Raw genomic sequence first — 27,386 nt, forward strand, 5'->3', positions numbered from 1 at the left:
CAAGCATGTTTCTAATTTTTCCCATTTTGCCTAATTCTTACAAAAACTTTCACTTAATGCAAAAAACATTTTTTCTGACTTTTCAAAACTTGATAAAATTTGGAATCTACAGACAAAGTACTGAGTTTAGCAGTTTCTCTTGCTCAGTTCTCAGATACAGATTAACAAGACACTGTTTAAGCATCAATATATATATAACGAGAATGGATATGGTGAATTTGTCAGAGACGACACCACCAGGATGAAAAATGTCAGCTTAAGGCCATCAATGCATCTTCAATGAATGACAAGTAACTCTCACCCCACAGAGCAGGGCAGGGCAATGTAATATTCTTTATGGTAAAATATATATATATAGATAGGGTGGTAAAAATAGAACAATAAAAAGGCTTTTTGCTTCAAGGCTCTATATAAGTACAACCATCCCATTGGTACCAGTAAGAGATTCATTAACAAACCCCATGACCCATCTTAACCAATCAAAACATAATTTACTTTATGTAGCTTTTGGGTTTACAAAATAAAGATTGTCTGCAGTAAAAATCTGGTATATGAATGATTAAATGTTTCTAGTTACAATGCAGGATAGCAGGATGCCATTTTCCATGTATTCACATTATGAGGTCTACAGGACCGATTTCTTGTAGCCATGTCAATATGCAATATCTGAAGTCAGCAGATTTAACGCAACTCCATTCAACCTATCATCAAATCAAAACCATGACTCATTTGATTATTTATTATTCTTACAATATTATCACACCATTTAAAAGAGAATCTCATCACGTCCAACTCCGAGCAGAAATGAACACTTCATTTTCTGAGCACTAGTAGAAGTTACCTCCCTCATATAAGACTCCATGGATAATTATGTCCTTTGTCAGGACTTCTTTTGTTTTGCAATGTCATATTTTTCTTTCAACTGCATGACAAGGTCATTTATTTCCTTTCTTTTTCTAGTCACTCTCTCTTCAGAGAACCAGTTTGCAAGTCCTTTCATTGGGAATGTAAAATCCAAAATAGGATCCTGAAAGAAATCATAAATTTAATAAATTAAATTTAATCGACTAATAGATTGCAACTATTTAAACGCCAACACACTGGTAAACAGCAATGCAAATTTTATTCATTCATGGATGAGACAAATGAGACAAGATATCTTCAGTTGATTTCACATATTACCAGCTTCAATCAAACCTGACACTTATCAAATTTTGCTCACTTTATGTTTTGCGGATGGCACAGCAGGATATGCTTACCCTTCTATAACACCTGTCACTCCAGGTTCATTGTGAGAGTCTACATTATAAATAATTTTGTTCTTTTTATGTTTTATCATATTCTACATAAGATACCACAAAATCTTACCTCAAAGAAACTTTCTACATATTGTAAAACATATACTCCACAGTCACTGTAGTTTGTTTGTTGAGGCACTTTCAAGTTAGCTCCCTTGAATCTCTCCTTAATACTTCCTGTTTTACTTTTCTTACAATTCCATTCAACTTGTAAATAGCTGGAAAAATAGTTATGTTACAATTTAATTTCATCAACAGGCATGGAGAAAATAGTAAAAACTGGAGGCCAAAAGCAACAAATGCAGTAAACTAATGTTATTTGTTTTGGTTACAAACCTTAACAGGCCGCACAACCAATTAACAAACAGAAAATAATGGAGAGTTACTGTATGACCTGTTTATTTTTGGCGGGTGTAAAATTTGGCACTTTTGAGGCAAAAAAAGTTATAAAAATTTTTGTCATTCCTAACTGGGTTGAGTATTAAGCCAAGAGTTAATATTTTAAAGAATTAGTTTTAGCAGTTTAAGATAAAAAGCTAAAATACACTAAATTAGCACCTTACGAAAACTATTTGCTATATGGCAATAAATACTAAATAACACGAGTAAAAAAAAAAAAAACTGCTGAACACATCATAACTGAACTTGTCCTGTATCTAATGGGTAACGTTTTTAAGTAATTAAAATCAGTTTGCAAAGTAAGGAAATCAGAAGATATAAAAAGATCCTAACTTCAAAAGTAAAATAGCAAATGCAATGGGAACTTTAATGAAACTTGACAAGCTTTTTTATCAGGAGCAAAATTTTGGTAAATTAGTTCTTTCATCAGGAAACCACTGAGTAAGCCGTAAGGACAAACATCGATCACTCCATACTACTAGGTCATGTTGAGCTGAGTACTAAGCTATGAAAGCCCGATAATAACACCTGAATTTATCCCAAACTTTACTCACTTTATCTAATTACTTACTCTTTGAGACATGTGATGATTCGACTCCTTGACTGACCAGCTAATGAATCCATCACCATTATACATGGTCTGCAAATTAATAGAATACAAATTCATTTATGATGAGAAACTTATCTTTCGCAGTTTGAAAACACAAAGATTTAGAAATAATATGTGGAAAGATTCATTACTAATATAACAATTCATAAGACTGAAAAAATAAACTCAAGTCATTGCCTTGAAACCAGATCACATGAAAACTGAGTGTCAATAGCTGACACAGAGAGTGACATGGAAAAGAGAGCACCCCACCTTTCAATGACCACATTTTACCCAGTTGTATGGAAAAGTATAAAAATTCCTCAAGGCCAATCAAACAAACTGTATTTCACACTAGTCAGACACAATGTGTTGGATCTCTTTGTGCTAGCTTACAGAAGCAACAACCCAAAGGTAGGCATGTCATGTATTTTAGACAGAATACTAAAATATGCCAAAATATGCACCCTGTGAAAATTACTTGCTATCCAGTATTTGCCAGTAGGGGACAAAGCCATCTGAAACTTACTGTTGTTTTCCAAGTCTGGCTTTAGCAACCATAGCAGGATTATTTGTTTCTTCTTCTGTCAAAAATCTTCCTTTAGGTTGTTCCTGTACAATGCAGAAAGATGTATCAATAACACTGTATTAGTAACAATTCATAATGCAACAAAAGATGACAAATACAACAATCAATTAAGTATATAAGTTTTGTAAGAGTCAGGCAAAATCAAAACCCCACTGTTCTGACAATAAAATTTCACTCAAGGTTGATTTCTCTATTTGAAAAGATCATTATTTCATTCTGCATCACTTGATTTGCTCAGAAATTTTTATTTAGTAGAATGTTAGTAAAGTGAGTTTCTGACAGAGTTATCTACCCTTGAAATGTTTATTTTCAGGGCATTTCCATGAAATTACAACTCAATTTACCAAAATGATATGGATATGATATTTTTCCTTGTTTCTGATGATGCAAATAGTTAAACTTTCAAAATAGTGGGTTTTTTTTTTTCATACCAAGTCTCACCCAATGCTTGATTCTTTACAATGAAATTTCATCAAAATCACTTGAGAAATTTAGGAGGAGTTGGAATTACAAGAAATGTGGACAGATGGAAGGACAGACAGACAGACAGACAGGGTGATTCCTATATACCCTCCCAAAAAACTGTTTGCGGGGAGTATAATAATGTTTTGAAAAAGTGTACCTGAACATGCCTGAAGACTGGCTGATCACAATACTACTTGTTGACAATAAAACTAAATATAAATCATCACTTTCTCCCGCACCTAGTCTTCGTCACTGGAAGATGTATTTTTCAATGAATTCTTTCACTGAAGTTTCCATTATTTCATCCAAATTCTTAAGCTCTTACCTAAGAACTACATACATCAGAACCAGTAAGGGAACCAGTGTCTGTCATATCCATAAGCTCTTACCTGAGAACTGCATAAATCAAAATTTGTAAGGGAACCAGTATCTGTTGTATCTATAAGCTCTTACCTGAGAACTACATACATCAGAACCAGTAAGGGAACCACTATCTGTTGTATCCATAGGTTCTTCTTGACCCTGATAAAAAAAAGATGGTAGAATAATCCAGTTTTTCTTAATTTTGAAAATTGAACTACATAAAAAGCACTGAATTGAAATACATAGAGTAATGAAGACAACAGCTCAACAAAATTTCAACAGAAACAGTCATATAACAGTCATATTAAAAAAACTATTTCACCCTCTTTGCTCTAACTTAATGTTATACAAGGGGAACCTTTTCTTATTTAACTGGCTCATAACAATAAAAACTGAGTTATATGAATAATGTACTCTATGTGGATCCTTCAGGATACTAAGCATAGATGAGTAAACATATGCCAAATATATAGACAGTACCAAAAGTGAAAAAAAAACATAAAAAAAATTCAGAGCTAAGTAACTCTAAAAGAGGAGGTGAAAATGGGAATAAGCAATAAAAATTCAGTATAAGTTTCATTCAATTCTATTCATTAGTGTAGGAGAAGTATTGGATAAGAGACAGGTCCCCTAGTGTAGCAGAAGGAAGAAAGTACAGGACACCTCTATCACTAAGTACCCCCAACTTTGCAAAGTGGGGGTTAAAACTATAAACATGGATTAATTCTTACATTCTCCTGACCCTCTTCTTTCTGAGAATCTGTATTTTTTGTTTCCTCTGCTTTAATGCTTTCTTCTTTTGGTTTCTCATCAACCTTTTCCTCCTCCTTTAACTCTGACGGTTGTTCTTGTTGTTGAGATTCTTGGTTCTCATTTGAAGAATTATCTCCCTTTTCATTCACATTTTCATTATTCTCTTCATTTAAAATGTAATGAACCTTTTTGATTTCAGTGAAACCAGGAAAACAAATGATGGCAAGGAACCAGTGTGACCTGCAAAGTTCAAAAGAATAGTTCCCTTTAAAAAAAACGTACATCTGCAATAAAGCATGATACACCCATCTTCTTTACTTGATGTTGGAACAAAAAAAGGGGGGAATCAATGAAAAAAAAAAAAAAAAGCTTTCTTTAATCAAGAAAAACATCATAGAACCCAAATCAATCCCTCCCTTCCTTTTGTGGCACGAACATTGTGGCGAAATGTAATCAAAATCTTTTATATTATACTCAAATTATTTCAAGTGTCTGAGGACAATGACAGCAACAGACAATTGCTAATTTTTTCAATTGGTATAAAAACTAGCCTGAAAAAAAGAGGAAAATTTCAAGATAAATTGCTTCTTAGCCCAAAGATTTTTTAAATTCCATGGTGATGCAATAAACGGAATGGCTCAAATCTTAATTTATTTTGACTAAGTATAGTCCCTTGTAAATTCAATTTAATATGAAAACAAATAAAAATTGGTAACCATTCCCCCCCCCAAAAAAAATAACAACATTCTTTATTCATACCTTTCATTAATAGGAACAATTATAAAATCTTTATCAAACAGGTCAACATGCTTTGTCCATTTTTTTACTCTCGCATGTCTCTTCTCAGCAAGTCTGAAAAAAAAAACCCAAAATAAACATCATTAGTTAAGGACAACAAAACCTTCTAGTTAATATGTGAATGTCCTTCAGTTAAATGGTATGTGAAGAAAGTGTTTTTCAGCCAGACCCTGAAAAAGCAAGAACAACCCCACCTTTATAAACAAAATGCCAAAAATTGAAAACTTGAAATTGAAACAATAGAAAATGATAAAGAGCCTATGCCAATGTATACAAAGAATATCTCAGTTTCGTGGCATTTGCTGAAAGCATTTTTCAATAAAAGAGTGAAAATGGAATAAAGAGCTGCACTATGAGCACATGATATGCCTACTGACTGAGCACAAAAAATGGAAAAAAACACCTTCCCTTTTATATGAAAAGTGCCAAAAATCAAAAATGTAAATCAAAGTTTTATAGAAAATTAAAGGAAGTCTGTGATGATGAAAACAAAGAATATCTCATTTTCTTTGTCTTGACTGAAAGGTTTTTCAGTAAGAGCATGAAAACGGAAAAACTATACAGATTTTTTATGAAAAACTGCCAAAAACCAAAAAAAAAAAGGAAATCAAAATTTTATAAAAAAAACAAAAGGAAGTCTGTGACCATGAATACAAAGAATATCTCATTTTCTTGGTCTTGACTGAAAGGTTTTTCAGTAAGAGCATGAAAAAGGAAAAACTATACAGATTTTTTATGAAAAACTGCCAAAAATCAAAAAAAAAAGGAAATCAAAATTTTATAAAAAAACAAAAGGAAGTCTGTGACCATGAATACAAAGAATATCTCATTTTCTTGGTCTTGATTGAAAGTGTTTTTCAGTTAGAGCATAAAAACGAAAAATAACCCCGATTTTTTATAAAAAAGCGCAATAAATCAAAAATGTAAATACAAACTCAGGGAGCATTCAACCATGGATACAAAGAATATCCTTATGTTTTGTAGTGTCTGCTCAAAGTATTTTTCAATTAGAGTGCAAAAAATAGAAAAACCATCCCTTTTTCATAAATGTAAAAATTCTTATCTCAATAACTAAATATTCAAAATTAAAGGGAACTTTCTTCAATCAATATGAACAATTGACAGACATTTTAATGGCTTTAAGCATTTTCCAGTGCTTTTACAAAGTGTTGATGACAGATGGAAAGCGGTATACCATAATACATCCCAGTAAAAAAAATGGTCTAATCTAATCAATTCTTGATATTTAATACATGTGTATTTACATTTTGCACCCACTCCTTCCCTCCTCTTCTCAGTGGCATAACCAACCATTAGAGAGCAGGTTGGTCATCGAGTGAAAATACTTACGACATGTCAGTGTCTGTAATGTCAACACACTTGTTGATCCTCTGTGTGAATCGTTTGAAAAAGAATGAGCTGAATACATGAGTCCTCTTTCTGTCATATTCGGACAGCTTCTCATTGACAAGGTACCTGAAATACACAAGTGTGTAATTTATAGAAAAAAAAATTTTCTCCTCTGTCTTAAACATGAGTTAACTGTACTTACAGGTTTAATGTGTGAAGTACACATGTAATAATGTTATGTTAATTCAGGTTGCACTTTATTAAACAATTCTTCTTCTTCTTCTTGTAGTAGAAAATATCAATATTATACTGTTAACATGTAAAACCTGAAAGTTAGATCATCCCCCTTTTAGGGCATGAGACAAAAATTCACTTCTTTCATGAACATCTACATAACCTTGTTGTACAATTTCATCAAAATTCCAGTGAGCGGTTTAGGTGAAGGTTGATTAGTCTTCAATAGCAAGCTCTGATACATGTACATGTTATAGGGAAAACACCTGATCTAAGAATAGTACATGACAAAATCACAATAACAATACATCAGAAAATTTTAACTAAAATTTAAGTAACTCTCAAGTTAGAGAACCTACTTGAGGTAGAAATCTATTATGACATCATTCAAGAACTCTCCTTCAGTAAGACAGAAAAGGTCTTCATTGGTAACAGTAATTCCACCTGTGGCAGGTGGCGGAGGGTAAGTTATCAATCTAAAATAGATAAAAATATTGCAATACCTGATATGCATGGAGAATAAAATTTATGAATTAAATGTGACTATTGTATTTTAAAAAAAATCAGAAAAGCTTATATTCTATAAGTTGTGTCAAATAAAGTGTCTGACTATATTCAACAAATCAACATCAGAATAATTAAAATCCAATTTTTTTCAGTTCTATATTGACCTCCATCATGAAACAAACAGAAATTCAAATCTTACTTTTCTACTGGACCACTGAACATGAACTTTGGTGGAGATGGTGATCTTTCCATTTCTCCAGGTTCTCCAGGAGTAGTTGCCCTTGATTCTGAAGCCTCACTGCTACTAGCCCCTCTCTGTATGACCTGTTCAGCTGCTTCCTGTGTTTTCATAGTGTAATTGGGTGCTGTTTTACACATCAATTTAGACTGATCTGTCTCACTGAGTTCCAAGAGGAAAGTCTCTGCAGACTTTTGACAATGTTTGTAAGATTTCATTACAGAGTATAGTTGTTTGTAAGTGATGTTGCAGGAGTCCGTTAGGAATAAGGTAATATAGATATGTCTGTTATCTGATAAAAACAAAGGTTAAAATTATCATAATAGGAGATTTTGCAGGAGGCCATAATGAGTAAGGTAATAATATGTCAGTTATTTGATCAAAAGAAGACAATATATGATTTCTTTGTACAGTATTGAATACATGTGCATTTAAACATTTGATAAACCAATTTAATTGTGTTACAACTGAGACTTCAAACAACTTAGTAGTTTGAGACAAACCTGTTTATACTACTTAATGACAATCTGTATTGTTCATCGTATTTTATAGAAATGATCTGTAAAATCCTGAACTTTGTGAAATTTAAACATTGGATCTATGGGGACATTCACAATCCTAGAGAGTAATTTGGAGCGAAATTTTGTAGAAAATATGGAGAATCTGTACAATTAAACACCTATGACAGCATCATAATTAGATGTGGCATAAATTTTCTTGCAAAATATACACCCACTAGTTCCATAGAGTGAAAAATGGTAAAGTCCAACAAAATAGGAAGTTGATATCAGCTTACAATGTATGCCCCATCTATACAAAGCCACATTAAACATTTCAAACCTATCCATCTACTGACATTGTGATTCATGATATATACTAGTGGCAAAATTTAGAGAAGAAACCAAGGACTGAAAAGGTGATTCCAATATACCACAAGGAGTGGGAGTATAACAGGTAATTTCAGTATATTTTGTTTACAATATACCCCAAAAGATTAAATATGTTATACCTGATCCTGCAGGGTCAAAATAAGGCTTCCCTTCAACAGCTTCCTTCATTCCTAAATCACTTCTAACCTTTAAACCAGCATTGGCATTAGTTCGTAAAAATATCACATGGAATTTTCTCCCGAGCAAACACTGTACTACATCACAGCAGTCTATTTTAATGCTATGAGAGTCATCTTCAGCTAAAAATAAATAACAAAAATAAACATTTATGAAAGCAAAAACACTGAATATCTAACAAGTCAATTTAGCCCACAAATGAATATTTCACATGCTATATATGTATATCAGTTCAAAGTTGAAAAAAGTGAATAATAAAAAAATACTTGTCTGACTATATAACACCAGTATGCCTGGTTAAGTGAGGTCTACAAACAAAGCGGAAATTGGCAAAATCTGAAGTAGATATATAGTAGAAAAAGAATAATAATGGTAAAATCTAGTTTGAAATAGAGGAATTCCGATAAAAAGCAGAAAAAAATCATCCTTGTTAAGTTTGAGTCAAAATTATCATCCTTAGTAGGAAAAGAAACAGAAAAAAACTGAATGGAAAATACAAAGGAAACTTCCACTAATGACACACCTTAGATCTGGAAATTATACAGTCAGTTTATATAGTGAAAGGCATGGATTTCAGGAAAGGAAAAACAATTTAATTATCAACTGCATAACAGAAAAAGAGAGTGAGAATACAGTTAGATTTTCCTGGCACAAAATAAAAAAAATTACTTAAGGCTGAGAAAATTCTTAAGTTTCAAAGACTTTTGATTGGAAATTAATAATATTCTCAGACATATTTTTAAACTTTTGTTGTGCCATGGCTGGACTTTTTATTTGTCAGCAACTGGAAAGTTAGAAATCTAATTAGGGGTTCAAATTAATGGATGTCCAAGGTCCTGGACCTTAATTTCTGACATAAGACCTTTGAAATTTCGTTCATCCTGGACCACCAATCCTGACTTATTTTCATTGACACTTAATTTGGGATTTTAGGTTTTCCATAAGAAGACTATTGATTAAAAAATTAAAAAGTCCAGGACCTTTCTTTCTTGAAAGTATATGTAAGTTTGAACTCTTGCTAGTCACAAGCAAAAAATTTTAAAATCTGTTGAGTGAACAAATAATAAAAATGCTACCTACTACAGAAAACATTTTTTTTTTTGAGATTCCTTTATGGAATTTAAACAATTTGAATTCCTTTGCTTTTCTTGGTACACAAAATAAGAATCTCAAGAGCCACTAGGCAGAAGAAAGAATCTGTCTGGAATTTGAGTGATCTTATTCTAAAATTATACTTAAACTGGTTGAATTTTTTACCACTTGGCATTACTTTTTTTTTAGCGCCAAATTCTTGGAAGAGATATTGTTCTTTCTTTTTCATATCTAACAATTTTTTTAGCCCCACTTGGTGGATAGAACTACTTTGATTCCTTTATAACTACAATTCTGGCAAATTTTTCTTCAAAAAGAAATTCTCCTGTCTTCATCAGAGGTTATTTTTTAGTGTAGCAAAAATGGCTGTGTAGTTCTGATTGCAAATTAAATAGTACCTTCCATATTAAATTCAATATGTTGCTGTGAAATGAAGACAGGGTCCACTGGGGTACCCTTTAGACTACCAACACGTATACTACGACATTCAATCAACAAATTGTCTTGATCAGTGGTTTCCTCCTCTGTTGTTCCTGATGCACTATCAACAACAGCCGTTTTTGTGGATACAGTTCTAATTGGGACAAGCCCATCACCTGAATTTTGTCTCCGAACCTTCCTTATAGGCTGACCATCCTACAATAAAAAGTATTTGCTTACATTTGTAATCAATTTCAATGATTACTTAGGATTGCACTAATCATTTGGCAACTAGAAAATTCATGTGCTACTTATCTGAAATAAGCAAAATTTACATCTCATTCTTAGAGGATTAGTATGATGGATATTGTGCCTGCAAATGAGTGTACCATATTTGACAATGTGTGGAGTATGAGTTGAGTTACTGATTTTTGACCAAAATCAAAAAAAAAAACCAACATATAAGTCAAATTTGTCAGATGAGTCAAGGGTCAGACGTGCATTTTAAGTTGTCTGTATTTAAACCATAGGAGTCAGCAGAGATTAAGTTGAGCATTTTTTAATCCAGCAAAGTTTTTTAATATTTTAAATAAAGTGCAGTTCTATCATTTTTATTCCATTGCATGTCAATTGTTCTGAAACTGTAAGATCAGGCATACCAAATTGTATAACATGTTAAGTGTTGGCACCCAGACGTTAATTTAGTCTGATGAATCGGTCATAATTATGACTGGAAATTAATAAAAAACTACATAATCTGTTATTTTCAATTACAAACAAAAGTTGTAACTTTTTAATCTTGTTGCAATCAGCCATTTAGGCCACACTTTTAACTGACACACAGTTAGTGGGTATATGTTTGCAAAATAATGAATTGTATAATGCTTAATCTGATTATGTTTTTTGAGCAAAGAACTTTGTAAACATGTCTTCTAGAGTTTGTTTATATGTATTAAGTTGATATACAGTTTTAAATGTTGTGTCTTTATATTATGATAAAGCGCCTGCGGTAAATTTTGTATAACATTGTAATGGATATAGCAGCACTGACCAATTATCTTTGGCTGCCTGTTTGATTGACAGTTTTTGTTTTCCAATGACATGTGATTGCAGTTTATCCAAAATTACAATTGAAATTTATCAGCATATTAAATCATTTTACAACACAAGGCCCAAAGGTCAGGTCGGGAAAACAATGGGTTTGAAAGTTGACGAAACAAATGTTGGACAGTAAATAATCAAATTAACTATAAAAGATTTCTATCAAATAAACAATTCTGTGTATCTATAAAACCTGATTAAAACACTAAGATCTAATGAAATGCATTGTAGGTAAAATTTTTTTTTAATCCTTTAATACATAAGTCTAAGTTGAGGCTGAAAACTTGCTGCAAAAAAATTTAGCCTTATAGTCTGAAAATATGGTTTTATTAATGAAGACCTCTTATAATCGGAGTGATTGTTTAAAAGTGGTTTAACGTACAGCATGGTGGAGAAACAATGATTCCTAATTTTAAAGAATTTCAACCCCCCCCCCACCCTGCATTCTAGGAAATATGATTAATATTATAATTTTATTATTGAAGTCAAGTATGTTTACCTTATCTTCCATCCGTGAAATTCGACTGCCTTTGTTGAATGTTGGTGAAGCAGCACGTTTTAATGGAATGACTGACACAAGAGAACTCAGCTCATCAGGTTCATTGTTCGTCACTTCCTGTTTGGAGGAATTTTGGGTATTCTCTGATTTAGAACTGGTTTCCTGTTCCTCTTCATCATCAGATGACAAGATAACAGTTACTAAAATGAAAACAATATCACATAATAAAATCATTATTATGGTATAGTTAGTTTTTAAGGGGGTGCTTATCTTTACATATTTAAGCAACTTGACTAAAAACGCCAAAATGAATTCTGCCAAAATATTTCTCATGGCTGAAGAACTTCATGCACAAATGTCAAAACTGATACATTGTCACGTATGTGTATGTTGTGTATGTAGTGGAAAGGACCTTTGTAAGTTGGTATAACTTATGTCCAATCCAACTGCCTGTAAATTTTAGCAATAAAATATGTTTAAACTAAAATAAAACATGTAAGTGGTGACTTGCCTTATCCATAACACTTTAATCAAATCTTAAGTGTTCAAAACAGCAAATAAACTGTTCTGTGATTGAGAAAAAATTATTAGTGGTCACTACTTGGTTTTTGACATCCTGTCAAGCCAAATAAGGAATCAGATCTGAATCATAAAAACATTCTGATTTTGATCTCCAGATTGCAACTTAAAAGATCATGATGCACCAATGCACCAGTGGATCATTACCTCCCAACATACATGTAACTCGAATGTCAAATAACATTAGCTTGAAACTTTGAGCATAATTTGGGGATAGTCAGTGATCATACATGTAGATAACATGGCGTCGAAAAAAGCTTTGATTTGTGAAGAACTAAATTACATGGCATAATCGAGATAAATGTACATACACTCCATTTACATAAACAGTAACTGAATTTGTGTGTTTCCCAATTAGGCCAAAAAAAAATTATATGTCAGTTTCCTGCTACCCTACTTACCCTAGTTTTGTGTGCTTTCCCTAAACATTTCATGGTTATTTTAACTCATGCATTGTTAGTCTAGAATATTCCCCCCATAAAATCAATGGAAAATGCTTTTGAAAAATAAAATAATTTCCATACCTACCTAGTTTTGCTATTTTTTTCTTCCTGGTAGCAGGAAACAAGACTATTAATTTTTTGGGGCCTTAATTTTTTCAGACATTGAGAGGATGACTAACAAGTAGTATTGCCAATAAGTATCAGTTCTAAAGATTTTGAAACAATAACCATATACACTACTGTCAACAATAATTTCAATTTCTCCACTCTTCACAGTGGAGTCATCATTTCAAAATTATTCTTTTTACATGACAAAATATACTTAATGATTATCAAAGTTTAAAAGCAGTTGAGTTATATACAGAAAATACAAGAAAAGTATTGGAATAAAGCAATTTTAACTCAGTTTTAAATTTTGTGGAAAAACAGTGGCGTCACAGTGGAGGAAAATGGTGACTGAAGTCTTCAAAGTCTAATCGTCAAATTATCTCTGCCATTGATGTTGGCTTACTTTCAATATCCGAAATGGTATAAATGCAATATGCTCTAAAATAAGGTGAGTTCCGCTAGAATCTTCATTCCACTGATATAGTTGCTTACATTTCGTAACCATGATGACCAAAATGTTTTCAATCAAAACAACTGGTTACCCGGAACCAGATTAAACAACTGGCAATGGCTGTATATAGATATCAGGGCCCTAATAATGTATATGCCTATTTAGTCAATTGTAACGAGCCCCTGCCCTTTGATCACAAACTAGGTAATGATTAATGCTAACTGAGCATTTCAAGTAAACTTCTCGTTCTCATACAAGCAAGAAACACACATAAAACACACATGTATGATATTTAAGAAGTACATTTTTATCTCGTAAAAAGCTAGAACTATGATGCTATGGTCGTAAACACGGCACAGATCTGCACTATAACATGGAGTAGTATTATATAATTATGCAAATCGTATGCAAATATAAAGTAGTGAAATGACGAGTGCAAGAAGTCGCTAACAATATAAACGACTTAAAAAAAACAAAATCGTTCTTATAATGACAAACTGTCACTGTTATCATGTAATTTCAGTAGAAGACATCATACTAAGAAACAATATAGAACTCAGTAATGCAGATATATATGTAAGACTCGGAAGTGCGATTGGGACGCCGAAGTGCGATGGACACGCTGATCTGCGATGGTCAACGCTGACGTATGTTTGATGTCTAACACAAATGCGTTGAAGTGTGTTGGTATTCCCCATTCAACGTCACCTCGAAATTTTACATGCATAAGCGCGTACAATGTTACATAGAAAACTAACAAACTGAAAGGAGAGTAATGAAGGTAGCTAGTATATTGTTGCCTGTATAAACAATCACAGCATGCATCATTACTAATTTGAGTGTTAACAGTACATGTATTTAATGCAGTATCAAAACTTTAAAGATACATTACGATACTCGAAGGTCATTCAAGAAACATAAACTGTAGCTATGGGTTACAAAAGATAGCAGATACTGAAAGTCGTATTTCAAGCATCATGAAAACTATAAAAGATAATTATAAGATTTACCAGGACAACTTTGTTATTGTTGTATTAAAAATCTGAAAAAATGTTGCTTTTTATAACTTTGATATCATGGATTTTTACCTTTAGAAAAAGTAAGACATGCTTTCACAATGAATCATGGAGCGTATTCTATGGTTGAAAGGCGAAATTGAAACTGCAATATACGAGTTAAGGAAGTATTAGAATGTTGAAATTATGGTGGACCAGACTAGCATGTTTCTCTTCATATTACATACAGTCCATTAATCCATCAAATCTAGACCTCTGTAGCATCAATCATTCTTTGATAACCAGAGCCAGTGTATAGGATGACACACTGTCTTATACTACATTACATTCGTATTTGCAAATTCTACAGGTACTGTTGATCAGTTTTTTATGTATTACATGTAGTTTATACGCTAATACAGAAGTCTTAAAGCTATACACAACCATTTTATAGCTAAGCTAGTCAAGAAATGTTTTCGTTTTAAAGAGTACTCGTCCTTCTAAGAGACTGCCAGTTTTATTAATTTTCAACTAGGTGTAGAAAAAAATGGAGAAAAATTAATAATTTTGTTTTTATAATATCCTCGATAGTTGGAAGTATGAACGAAATGCTATTGGCGGTCAACAATCATGTCTAACCATCGCAGTTCAGCGTGATCATAAACGCACTTCGGTGTACTACCATCGCACTTCTGTGCGACCATCGTACCTCCGTGTCCCATCGTGGTTCCGAGTCTTACATATATGTAAGACAACCCCCTCTATTTTCCCTTTTTTAGTTCCATCAATTAATATCATTTTTTGAAGTCTCAATGGCAACCAATGCTCCCTTTTATTAATCATAATACCTGGCTCTTGTTGAGCAGCTGGTATTCTCCGTGTATGAACTAGTTTATGTGTTTTGCCAGCATTCCTGATTGTCCGTCCAGTTGAAACGTGAACTATATTTGTCGTAACGATAGTACTATTTTTAGCATGTTTCACAGTATATCCTTTATAACCAGATGCTTGCTCATTCATTTTGTTGGAATAAAATTTATTTTTGTCTACAACACCAGACACAAATTGGATTTTTATATCCGAAGGAAACTTTCGACTGCACCTTTCACACTTCGTCAGATTTGAACTGCTTAGACCACAAAATTTACAAACAGCAATATAACCGTCAATGAATTTATCCTGCTGAAATAAAATCAAAGCATAATTTGAAAATTGATAATAACTGAAGTGATTGCTTTATGAGTAGGTTAGGGCCCATTTTCCCCTATATATTTCAAATATCACTTCATTTTAGTAACTTGTTGGAACAGCATATAAGATTAATTGTTTTAAATGTAGTTGCCCTGGCATGAGGTACAAGATGTCATTCTGTACCACAACCATCCCTCTCATTTGTATACATACAAAGTTCCATCATATTTATTCATGAAGCTCAATCTATCAGAATTGGTAATTTCATTATGGGTAGAGGAAAGACAAATTCAGACAAACAGACAAATTAACTTCTCAACAACAACAACCCATCCCCCCCAATGGAGCATGTTTAGAAAATATTACAGCTATTTGAAATAGACCAGTTCCAATTTCAATACAAATTTTGGTAGGCTAGTAATTTAAATAGCTCTCTATAAATTTTTGTAATTATATGTAGTCTAATAAAGGCTGTATTTCAAAATACAAAAATTGTAAATCTGAATTGCTTAATGTGTCTATATTGAACTTATTGCGTTCACACATGTTGCACAGAAATGAAAATAGTATTTTAAACTTACTTCAGTCTGAATGGTAGTTGCTGTACTAGTTGACTGACTAGATTGGTCTGTAAAACAAAATAAAATGACATATGTTTGGCCTTTACAATTTCAGAAACAGAAACCATGGAAACAACTAAATGTGTTTGAATATAATATAATCATACATATAATATAACCATACATATACATGTAGTGTTAAAATTTCAAGATTGTCAGTCATCAAAATCAACTTACGGTTTAAATGGAAAACATTACCAAATTCGTCAAATAAAATAATACATTATTACTGCAATCCATGCACTCTGACATAATATTCTATGATGCTTTAATATGAAACAGCTGGTTATTTTCTGATTAGGAAAAGTTTACAAAAAAATTTATAGCAACCTACACCAAATTGAAATAAATGAGCTACAAAGTGTAAATGTATTTGGAACATGAAAATATTGCATTCGGTAATTTAAGCATCAACTGCAATTCTTTCAACACAGAATGAACTAAACATTGCCCCTAATGGGATTAATACCTCCTGCAGCCTATTGGAGCCTGTACATTTGAGGACCAATGACGATACACAATTTTAATAGGGGATAAACTTAGCACTTTTGACACATAATTTTACAGCCATTTTTAAAACACCCAACTCAAAACTGCAATCAGTATTATCTTTTTTTTACAACACAATGACAGAATATAATTGCAAATTTACTTTAAACATAAATTCCTGACTAAATGCACATCCCAATATAGTAATTAAACACTCTTATAAGTTTCATAATAACCCTGCATGTTATTGAGAAGTTGCAGACAACACATGAGACCAAGGTTTGCTGAAAAATGCCTATGTCCAACAGCCATTATGCTTCATAGACTGTTCATACATGTATACATTGATAACATTAAAGTAGCTGTCAACCTGAGAGTCAGAAGATTAATTTATTGGTGGAAATATCACATGTATTTACATCTAATACAAATTTATGCTTGGTATGATTGCTTCAGAGTACAGAAATTCATCCAATATTTCTTTTTTTCTTCTTATAGCTTGTGCTATTGAGGGGAGATAACTCCTACATAACCAGTACATTCCATAATACCTTGAAACTCAAATAACTTTTACTTAAGTAAGTCTTCTTATGAAACATATTGTCAATACATCAACATGAAGTTGAACGTGTTGGCGTGCCAAACTACCTCCACACATACAGGAAGTTGAAATCCTAAAGCAACCTTTGACTACATATGCCCTATCTATATAAAGCCACACACCAAATTTAAAATAAATCTATCCATTGGGAGCCAAGATTTTGTGACAAATTTGTTCTTTATCATTCCACATAGTGAAAAAAGGCAAAGTCCCTTGAAGTAGGAAGCACTCAAAGTTGCTTAAAATATGCCCCATCTATATGAAGCCATACAACTAATTTAAAAATAAATCTATTAATTGGGAGCCAAGATATCTGCGACGAAATCTGAATAGACAGGCAGATGGTATGGCAGACGACAGACAAGGTGATTCCATTATACCACCCACTTTTTTAGAACGGTGTAATAAATGATCCCCTAATTCAAATTTTTTGCCTGATTCTTTAACAGCTTCTTGGACAGCTTCTAAAGGTACATGAATCTTAACCAAAGTTGCCCAAGAGAGTTACCTATTGTCATTATATTTTTGGTTTTTAGATAGATATATCTTTTCCATCTTAATATCAAGTAAACAGAAAAGCAGATCTGATAATCAGATAAATAAAAAAGCATACCTTCACATTGATCTGTTCCTTTTTGTTGATGTAAGGGTGGTCTGAAAATTTCAACATGTACATGTTTTAAGAACAACACTCCACAATCACATGTTCCAGTGATACAGATGAAAATATTACAATATTAATTTAGGCAACAAAAATTATGTGCCTTACCTAAATATTTTATGGCCATTTTGGCTCAAGCACTATTAGAGTAAAGATTGTTTCCCATTAACTCAAATGAAAAATGTTTTTTGGAAAATAAAATAAAATATCCCTACCTAACTACCCTATTTTTTTCTTGCTGGTTGCAGTAAACAAGACTATTATTATTATTTCTTGGTCTTATTTACCCAGATTCATCAATTGCTTTTACTTCATATCAGATGACAATTATACATTTGAAATGGAGCAATGCATTGAGCACAATTTCTAAGAGTTAAAGACTATGAAAAATTCTAGCTTTTACAAACCTTGCTAAATTCTTTCCAAAAGGGAGATCTGTGTGTTTCCATGTTCTACCATTTGGTAAAAGTGCTTTGCCCCTTTCAGCTGTATTATCAGTATAATTATCACTGATAATAAAACAATGTATTTACTCAATGAAATATCAATGTTTTTAAGTATACAAGACAGTACATATTTTGTAAACTGAAGGAAATACATGTACATGCACCAGTACATCTCTCTACTTTCCAGCTAATTTTATAAATAATAACCACCTCTTGACCTGTTTTATGAATACTGATAATCTCACATGCTAATTTGTTGTTCTCAAATGATGTTTGGTATGAACTCCATTGTAACATCATTTACATAAGTTGTTTTTCTACAACCACTAGCACAGATTCATATGTATAAGTAAGTCATGCATATACATGTACATCTAAGTTACTATTCTACATGTATTTGCAGTTTGCAAAATATACATGTATATAAAATCCACAAAAATAATACTAAGAAACCTGCCTACACCTGTTCCTTCTGGACTGAAGAAATTGTTTGGTTTACCCAGGCTAAACATACATTTAAATTTATATGACTTGTACGAAGGAACATCAAAAAGTGTTAAAAAGTTAATCCGAGTTTAGAAATGAATAAATATTTAGTAAACCACATTTTATTTTTCATGTGTACCTTATCATATTTAGCCCTGTTGCATTCCCCTTCAGCTTCTTTCCCCCTCCAACCAATACTCCATCTGACAGTTGTTCAACAGCTACAAAATAACCATGGACAACTCATTTATAATATCTGAAATGAGCTCAACAAGTTCAGAAAACTGCAAACATTTACAATGCATAAAATATCAGTTACATGTAACTATATGTACCATACATATACATTTGTAAGTGTACTATCAACAAAATTTATAAGAAACTACTTCAAGTATGTTTCTAAACTGCAATAACTAATTCCACTGCAGAAATAGCATATGCATTTACAAATGAACTTGATACTAAACTCTCATTTAAGAATGTAGACATACATGTAAGCATCAAAGTAACTTGGACTGATTTCATTCAATCAATGTGTCAAATGAAAGGCTTTGGGATAATTAAATATGATACAAACATATCACTGATTTCAAGAGTTATGTCACTTACCCTATGTCTACCTCTTTAAATACAGGTTAAAATTAAGTCAATAATAACGTCATGTTGGTACACTATGTTTAGTATTTATTAAAACCTTTTCTTTTTGTTCCTATACATGTATGTTAATGAGTGTAACATTTACATAACATTTTCCTTCCATAAGCTAATAAAAGTTCAACTAAGAATCATGCAAGTAAAGATAAAACAAGGTACAACTACACAGGTGCTGGTAAGTCAAAATTTTTGTCAACTTTCTAATTCTTAAACAACCTAAAAACTTTCAAGAAATGTTTTTATACTAATAAGTGTGTCAAATTAGCATGTCACTTTGATCTAAACTATGATCCATTGATCAATATAGGAAGAGATCTTAAGACACAAATTTAAGTCCCTGGTCATTTATGCTTGTGGCCCCAGCAGTATCAAGAAGGCCTTCTTATTGGTCCTTCTTCATCTTGATATACATTTGCAAGGGACATACATATATGGCTCATTTTGTTTTACAAATGTATATCAAGGGAGTTCCTTATATATTAATGCTTTTAAAATCTGTACAAATACTGTAAACTAATTTATTTTTTTGGATACACAATGTACTTATTTTCGCGTTTTAGGATGACAACCAAATTTTGCTCCTCTCTCAGACATGTACTTACATTGTAATATACATGGTATGTCAATTAACTGTTAGTAGTCCTGATGTATAACCAGTTTCTTTAGTTCTGTTTAGACCTTTTCATCAGATTTTTAGGTGTGTTTAATTGTATAATATTTTTTTTCCACAGTGGCCAGATTTAAAAGGGGGAGGGTTGTGATCATGTCAAAGTACTTCAACTCTGCTACATTTTTTTCACCAGTCCCATGTTAGTAATTTCTGGCTTTGGTGTGTCTACTTTCGTATTTACTTTCTGTTTACTTTTCAGTTGCTGGAGTACATAAGGGAATTTTTTTTTATCCCAATGGGGTTATTGTCACTGACATATTCACCATATATCCATTCTCGTTATAATGTATAAAAAGTAGCCACAACTTACCTTTGCATTTTTGGGTTTTTTTTTTTTTTTTTGCTAATGGAAGCAGCAAAAATTAATCTCTCACGAAAATCAGTAAGTTTAAAGACCATCAGTTTTGTGAGCATGAAACATTCTATAAAGAGTAGTCCTGTACCAAACAACTACATTGTACACATGTCTGCCATGTACTTACAATCCAAATCTACAAAATTTTCACCATTAAACACCATCTTCTTCTGAAGTCCATTTGGACCAGAAACAAGATATGTTGTACCAGCTGCTAGCTCTCCACCATCTTTGACCTTCACAAATTTTTTATTGATGCATTTATCATCGCTTGGAGCTTCTGAAGGATTACATGTATTTCCCACATTAGTATCAACTGTACTTGTATTTTCAGAACTAACAACAGTTTGAACAGCTCCCGATAATTTCCCCGAAGATGCCACCATGTTGATGAGCTGGGAGGCAGACTGAGCATCACAATTAGCTGGAATAATAATGTTTTTCCCCTGCTGATAGACCACATTTTGTGGCGCACTTTTTGGAGTTACAACAATATTGTTCCCTTGTTTCACATAGAAATTTTGTTGAGGTGTTGTCACATTTGAATTATGTGTAGAATGTTTCTGAGGATGAATATAGACTATCTTAGATGCCATTCCTCCTGCACCCCTCCCCCTTCCTCTGCCTGTTCCCACAGACACACTTTTATGTCCTGGGGCAACCCTAGTTACTGTATTTTTATACCCAGAAGGGTCGACTACTGTTAAAGAAACATTTTGTGGACTAGACACAGATTTTGAACTTTCTACAATGCCTCTGTCTCCAAAAGCTGAAAGAATTTCACAAGCACTAGATCCACTAACCACAGTGTTGGAGCCAGTCTTTTCACCAGCCCCTGTGGTTATAGATGTTATATAAGGGCTGTGAACTTTCCCACCAGAATTATTTCCTTGCTGCAATAACACAGTGCTAGCATCCAATCTTTGTTGTCCAATGAGATTTCTTGTGGGTGCTATTTGAGTGTTTACTGAATTTCCAATTGTTTGTTTACTAGGCTGTATTGAGCACACACTACTGCTTGTAGTATAATTGCACACGGTATTCTGGTTAAATGGTAATGTAGTTGTTCCAGAGGGCTGTAGTACAACTAATGTCTGTTGATTAACAACCCCTGGATGTTTTGGTTGTGAAGTCCTTACCAGAACATTTCCAGGTCTCTGAGGTGATAGGGTGCCTCGTAACTGTGATTGATTGACAGTTACAAATGTTTTCTGAGGAGTTGTATTGTGCAGCTGTGGACGAACAATTGGCATGACGACTTTTGGAGATTTTGTTGTAGCGACAATTGTTTTCACAGATGTCTGAGAAAAGGCTTGGCCCTTCTGTGGAGAACTTTGCTGTATTCCTTGTGACTTTGATGTCAACAAAGAAGTTAGTTTTGGCGTGTTTGATTGATCAATACTGTTCAAATGATTCTGCTCCTGTTGACCCCTTGAAATACTATTCGTTGAAATGGTACCAGTATTATACTTATATTTTTGCTGAGAAGCATAGAGCTCTGTTTTTCCTTGAAGAAACTCTTGAACTTTGTCCATACTTAAATATGCTCCATGACCACCTTCTACTTTTGGTATGTATATGAGATTTGATGAAGCAGAGGTTTGAGAAGTACCATTTGAAGAATTAGCTGGAATTATTGACGTTGGACCACATCCTGGCATGGGATTTGTAGACTGAGTTATCACTGAACTTCCTACAGTTGGAGAAAGTATTGAAAAATTTCCACTTCCTTGTGACTCAACAGAAGCTATGTTATTTGCATCAAACAAAGTTGTCACACTCCCACCTGTTGTTGGGTCAATTAAAGTACCATCAGCAGAAACAGTCACATTGAATGTTTTGAACTGACCATTCTGTCCATCATCAAAGATTGATCCATCAGATGACTGTGACCCAATGACCTCTGAACCTTCTGTGACTGAGAACTGACTGTTGTTTTGATTACTGTTAAAATCATCAGTAAGTTCGCTTCCATCTTGAACAGGTGTCCCACCTGGATCTAACTGAATACCTCTACAAAAATAAAGGATTTTATTACACTGAAGTTCTTTCTGAAAATTTTGGAATAGGTCATTCCCATCATGCCTAACAATTTTATTCCAGAATTTTTAGCTATTTGCAAAATTCAGCAATTTGACACTTATGGTCTTTTTTAGTAACGGCAGCTATGTTTTTCGCCAGGTGAAAATCCAAACAAGGATTGTTAAAATACCCTAAGAAATGATCAAGCAAAGTTTGGTTACAATCTGTCCTGTAGCTTCATAGGATAAGTTGTTTGAAAAGAACACATATATTTATGTAATGTGTGAAGAGATGACCAATAGGCATATATTATAATATATAAAAACTGTTGAAAGTAACTTTGTTATAGAAGAAAGGAAGTAAGGTAAAGTATATGTATTAGTCAGACAGGTCATGGCGATGACCATAGAACTTTTGACAAGTCAACTTTAAACTATGGAAAGAAAACAAAAATGTTCACACCTTCTATCTACTTTTGTTATTCATGATCAGATAAGTAGTATAATTATGACAATCTTTCTTGATGAAACTCATGAACATGAACGTATTTTTTAAAATTTGCCAACTACTTTGACAGCAAAAATTTCTTAAGTGAGTACTGACTTTCTTGAACTTATATAAAAAGACATTTTCATTTTTACCTTGAAAGATCTGGTTCAGTAGAAAAACCACCAATTTCTTGCACAACTTCTTCAACTACTACACTACTGTCATTCCAACCTTCCAAGCTTCCAACAGACTGAGAATCAGGGGTATTCTGGGTAAACATTTGGTCTCCACCTATACACATAGCCTGTTGCTCTGGGACCTGAGAATATCGATTTGCATTGGACCAGCCATGATCTGATTTTTGATCCTGTTCCTGTAAACCTATAAAATAAAAGCATTTTCTAAAGGTAAAAATTCAGGACTACATGTAACTAACTATTTTATACTGATACACATATTCAGTCTACTAACGTTCTTGTCCTATGGTTTCTGTGATCCATCAGTGTCCTAAAATTGTACATGTATTACTAAGAATTCAATTTAAAGGCTGGTTTCTTAATGAACTTGTACAGGATTTGAAAGAATTGAGTACTGGGTTGCTTAAAAATTAATACAAGTGTTTTTTAATCATTACACAAAACCAAAAGGAGAGTTCTCATACCCCAAAATAAAAAAAAATCCTTTTCATCAATTTAGATCAAAGATCAGAACTGATATAGCATTTGCCAGAGCCTTTAAATTTGTAAAGCAATTATTTTACACTACCACAGTAAACTAGTCCCATTGGTATACCCCATTTACATGTAGATTCAAATGCAGACAGTAAGGTCCACTTTTTAGGTATTTTCAATATCTCAAATTTAATTCTGTCTTTGGATATTTCATGAATGCACTGGCAGATCTTAAGTTTGCACATCCAGAAAGATTGTTTAGGCACATGTTTCAGTCAAACACATTTAAATTATAATGCAGATAGCAATAACAAGATACATTGTAGTGAGCCTTAGTCAGACATTATCACTTATGTGTGAGACATGTCTATTCACACTGGTCCTTCTTTGTAGATATTAAAATTTTTAAGAACTTCCTATATGTTAGTAATGAAGTACTTTTTTAACATGTTGGATATTTACATTTTCTTCCAAGATTTTATTACAATTTTTTTAAATAATCTTAGACCAGTCATCATAACTTCTGTGACTTGTTCTGTGTCTGACCAACATAAAATCCATCCATTTTCAAGTAAGCACAAAACAAACAATAGGGGAATATATAAAATTTATTTCATTAGAAAACAGTTCAGTCTATTAAATGTGAACACAATTCGTGAAGTCATTAATAGTCATATATTTGAAGTTACATGTAAGTTTGACAATATTTCCAGAACAAATTGGGTATTTCTGTCATAATTTTGTATGTTATTGATGCAAACCAGATGTGTGGACATTTAGCTTGATCTTTGGGGTTAAATGTCTGAGCAGCAATATTTCAGCTACATTCAGGCAATGAACATCAAATACATGATAAATGAACATGAAATGAAGATGAAATAAAAATTGGAATGGACTGCCATGATTCGTACTCCGGTAGAATACCACAGAAGGGTTCTTTAATGTGTGAGGAACGTGGCATCTTTCCCAACACATTGCACCACTATGGTTTGCGGTCAGGTTTTCTGTATTATGGCCTGACAACCCAGCATATAACATGCCAGGGGTACCCCATTCCACCGCTTAGGGCACGCAACCAAGTTGCTCTGTGGGCAGAGCACCCTAGTCCCCAGTCAGTATTCTGAGAACTATTTGGTTGCTTTTTACGACAAGCTCAGCCCTGCTGCAGGCCTATTCTTTTGACACCTGAACTCACAGGGAGCTAGACGTTTAGCCTGAAGAGACTGTCGTCCACAAATCTGTGGATGAGGAGCCACTGTCTATAGTAAATGGCAGCTAATCACATCAAAAGTTTAAGTTCGTCCCTAATTTTCCAGTCCTATACAAAACTTGACAAATATGTGGTTTCAAAGTCTACACTTAGTACCCATGTCAAGCACAACAAATAGAAGTGCATCTTTCCATGTTCTTGATCTAGCCATATCACAATACCGTGGGACCCACGATTTATAGTTGGAACAGAGTAGATCTATACCTATCTCAGTTCTATTTTACGAACAGAAAACCTATGTGAACTATAAATCATGAGCATTTGTCACCATGAAACAAACATATTAAGTGATCCAAAAATTTTAAATGACACTTAGTATAACCATTAATCTGCTGACATATTGAGAAAAAAACAAGAATGGTCCAGATATTTTACATGAAAACAAAACAAACGTGGGAGAAAAATTACTTTGCATAAAAAGGCATGCAGACTCGGCGTGTTTTTGCGTCGATGTGTGTTGGTTTATAATGTATTTGACGTACTTGAGAGAAAGTCCGACATCTTTTATGTAAAACGTTGCATTTTTGATGTCAAAGTAATAGATCTATGAAGACAGGTTCCCTCGCAAGTTCCTCTCAACATTTGCACCATTAACCGTGACGTCATTTCCGCAGCAAGCAAGGTAGAACGTTTTGAAAGATATATATCAGTGCCTTTTCCTTGTGCGTTTGTATCGAACCTTGTTTTAAAATACGATTTTAATATTTTTCAAAAACGCACTTTGCAAATTTTGTAAAATAAACTTAAAAAAAACTTTTTTTCAAAGACTTAGAAAGCACCTTGCTCTAAGGGAGATAATCAACACTGATTTTTGCTAAGTAGCATGGCATATTCCAAACGAAGTACTGGAGTGGATTCACTTTTGTGGTTGTATGTTTGGTTTCATTAGAAATAAGAGGAATATGAATATTTTCCAATTCAAAATTATGTCTTTTTAGACAAATGACCAAAAATTTACTTTTCAAAGGCTCATAAAGATTAATTGGTGAAAATGCCTTATTTAAATGAAATTAACATCAACTGAAAGAGAAAAACCTGCTGAATAGCAATAGGAGAGTTCTTCTTCATGTCATCACTTACCTATATTTAGTTTTGGTTGGCGAAAAATCCATTGAGTGGCATGGGGCATCAACTTTAAATCATCATAACTTTTTCGATTTTTAAGATGATTGAAAAATTCTTTTTGTTCCCAAAATTGCAATTAAAATTCTTTTTATCCATGGAATTTTTAAATAAATATTCAGTAATTAGACTTTATGTGCATAAGATTTTAATTATAAATTTATATGAAAATTGAGGTTTACAAATAAATATCATTACAATTTTATTTTTCAGGTAAAAGATTTATAAATTCACATACAAAATATGAATTATTTTATCTAAATGTAACATTACACAGAACCAAAATTGATATAATAACAAAGATACAAAGTTTTGAAAATTGGGATTCTAATCATGAACTTTTCAATTGTTTATTCATTTATTTATTTGCCAACCAATTTGACACATAATGATATGCAAATTAGTGAATATGATATCACTAATGAGATTGGCGAACTCTACTATAGCTATTTTTCATGAATGTACTTTGAATAACAATAAAATAACGACTAAATGAATAAACCTATGTCTTCAGAAAGAAATATCAACATTTGCATTTTTCAAAAACTACACTCCAGTTAACTCTTAATCATTGTGTCTTTCTGTTTGTTTTTAAAACCTTTTGAATTTACCCCCAATTAAAAGATTGAAGTTACCTCTTTAAAATTATATAATTTTAGTGCAAAATAAAGAGTTCGGAATACTAAATTAACATTTAGAAGTGTACTAATTTAATTAATTAATAGGGCAATAACTGATAACTGTTTGGTTCTGCCTATAAAACCAGGCAGGGGATGATTCATGGTATCTTAAGATAATTAATGAAATTGTTTAAATCATGTGCATAAATACATTTGTTAGGGCCTAAAAAAAACTCTTTCTATGTTCATGCCCTTGGATCTGCTACTTACGAAATAAATATTTTTTTGACTGTTATTGTAAAATTTTGGGGGGAAATGCACGAATCACCCATTATAAGTCTCTGTCTGTTTTTACAATGTAGGTAGAGCTGTACTTTAATTAGCAGTCTTTGTAAGAATCATGCAAATTCTGTAATATGCAATACACTCCAATTAAAAAGGCTACACATTTTTATTTTTGTTACTAAGTTGCTTTATAGATCTATATGATAAAATGTATAATTATTCATATCAATATGTCTGCCTTTAGGAGATAATTTACATTGATAATCCAATGCTTTCTATTGTATTTAAGTGTCATTTACAGTGTTATCTCCCTTAATTTTGAATTCCATAGCACATTCTATATAATTTTTATTTCCGAAGACCACAGGTTATATGAAAAGCTACATTTTAATTTCT

General features: G+C 32.7%; 1 protein-coding gene across 3 annotated transcripts; it reads right to left on the reverse strand.

Moving 5' to 3' along the window:
• Window positions 1–724: 724 nt before the first annotated feature.
• Window positions 725–25,573, reverse strand: LOC148613323 (uncharacterized). Of its 3 annotated transcripts, none has more exons than XM_088586667.1 (21): window positions 25,446–25,570; window positions 23,175–23,403; window positions 20,639–22,524; window positions 18,972–19,053; window positions 18,308–18,409; window positions 17,853–17,893; window positions 16,111–16,157; window positions 15,187–15,517; window positions 11,763–11,962; window positions 10,141–10,378; window positions 8,593–8,772; window positions 7,545–7,875; window positions 7,198–7,314; window positions 6,605–6,730; window positions 5,216–5,308; window positions 4,435–4,696; window positions 3,794–3,862; window positions 2,816–2,898; window positions 2,269–2,337; window positions 1,369–1,516; window positions 725–1,027 (listed from the first exon to the last, which is right to left on the reverse strand). In XM_088586667.1, exons 1-21 carry the CDS (start codon window positions 25,462–25,464, stop codon window positions 881–883), a joined length of 4,800 nt encoding a protein of 1,599 aa, XP_088442793.1. In that variant the 5' UTR covers window positions 25,465–25,570; the 3' UTR covers window positions 725–880. The 3 variants fall into 3 exon arrangements, with proteins under 3 accessions (XP_088442793.1, XP_088442791.1, XP_088442794.1); XM_088586665.1 differs by having other exon boundaries at window positions 15,187–15,520; XM_088586668.1 differs by lacking the exon at window positions 18,308–18,409 and having other exon boundaries at window positions 15,187–15,520; window positions 25,446–25,573.
• Window positions 25,574–27,386: the final 1,813 nt, after the last annotated feature.

The sequence above is a fragment of the Perna viridis genome, chromosome 6 (assembly GCF_037379345.1).
Source record: "Perna viridis isolate PV_CMFRI_1.1 ecotype Kerala chromosome 6, ASM3737934v1, whole genome shotgun sequence".
NCBI classification, from domain to species: Eukaryota; Metazoa; Mollusca; class Bivalvia; order Mytilida; family Mytilidae; genus Perna; species Perna viridis.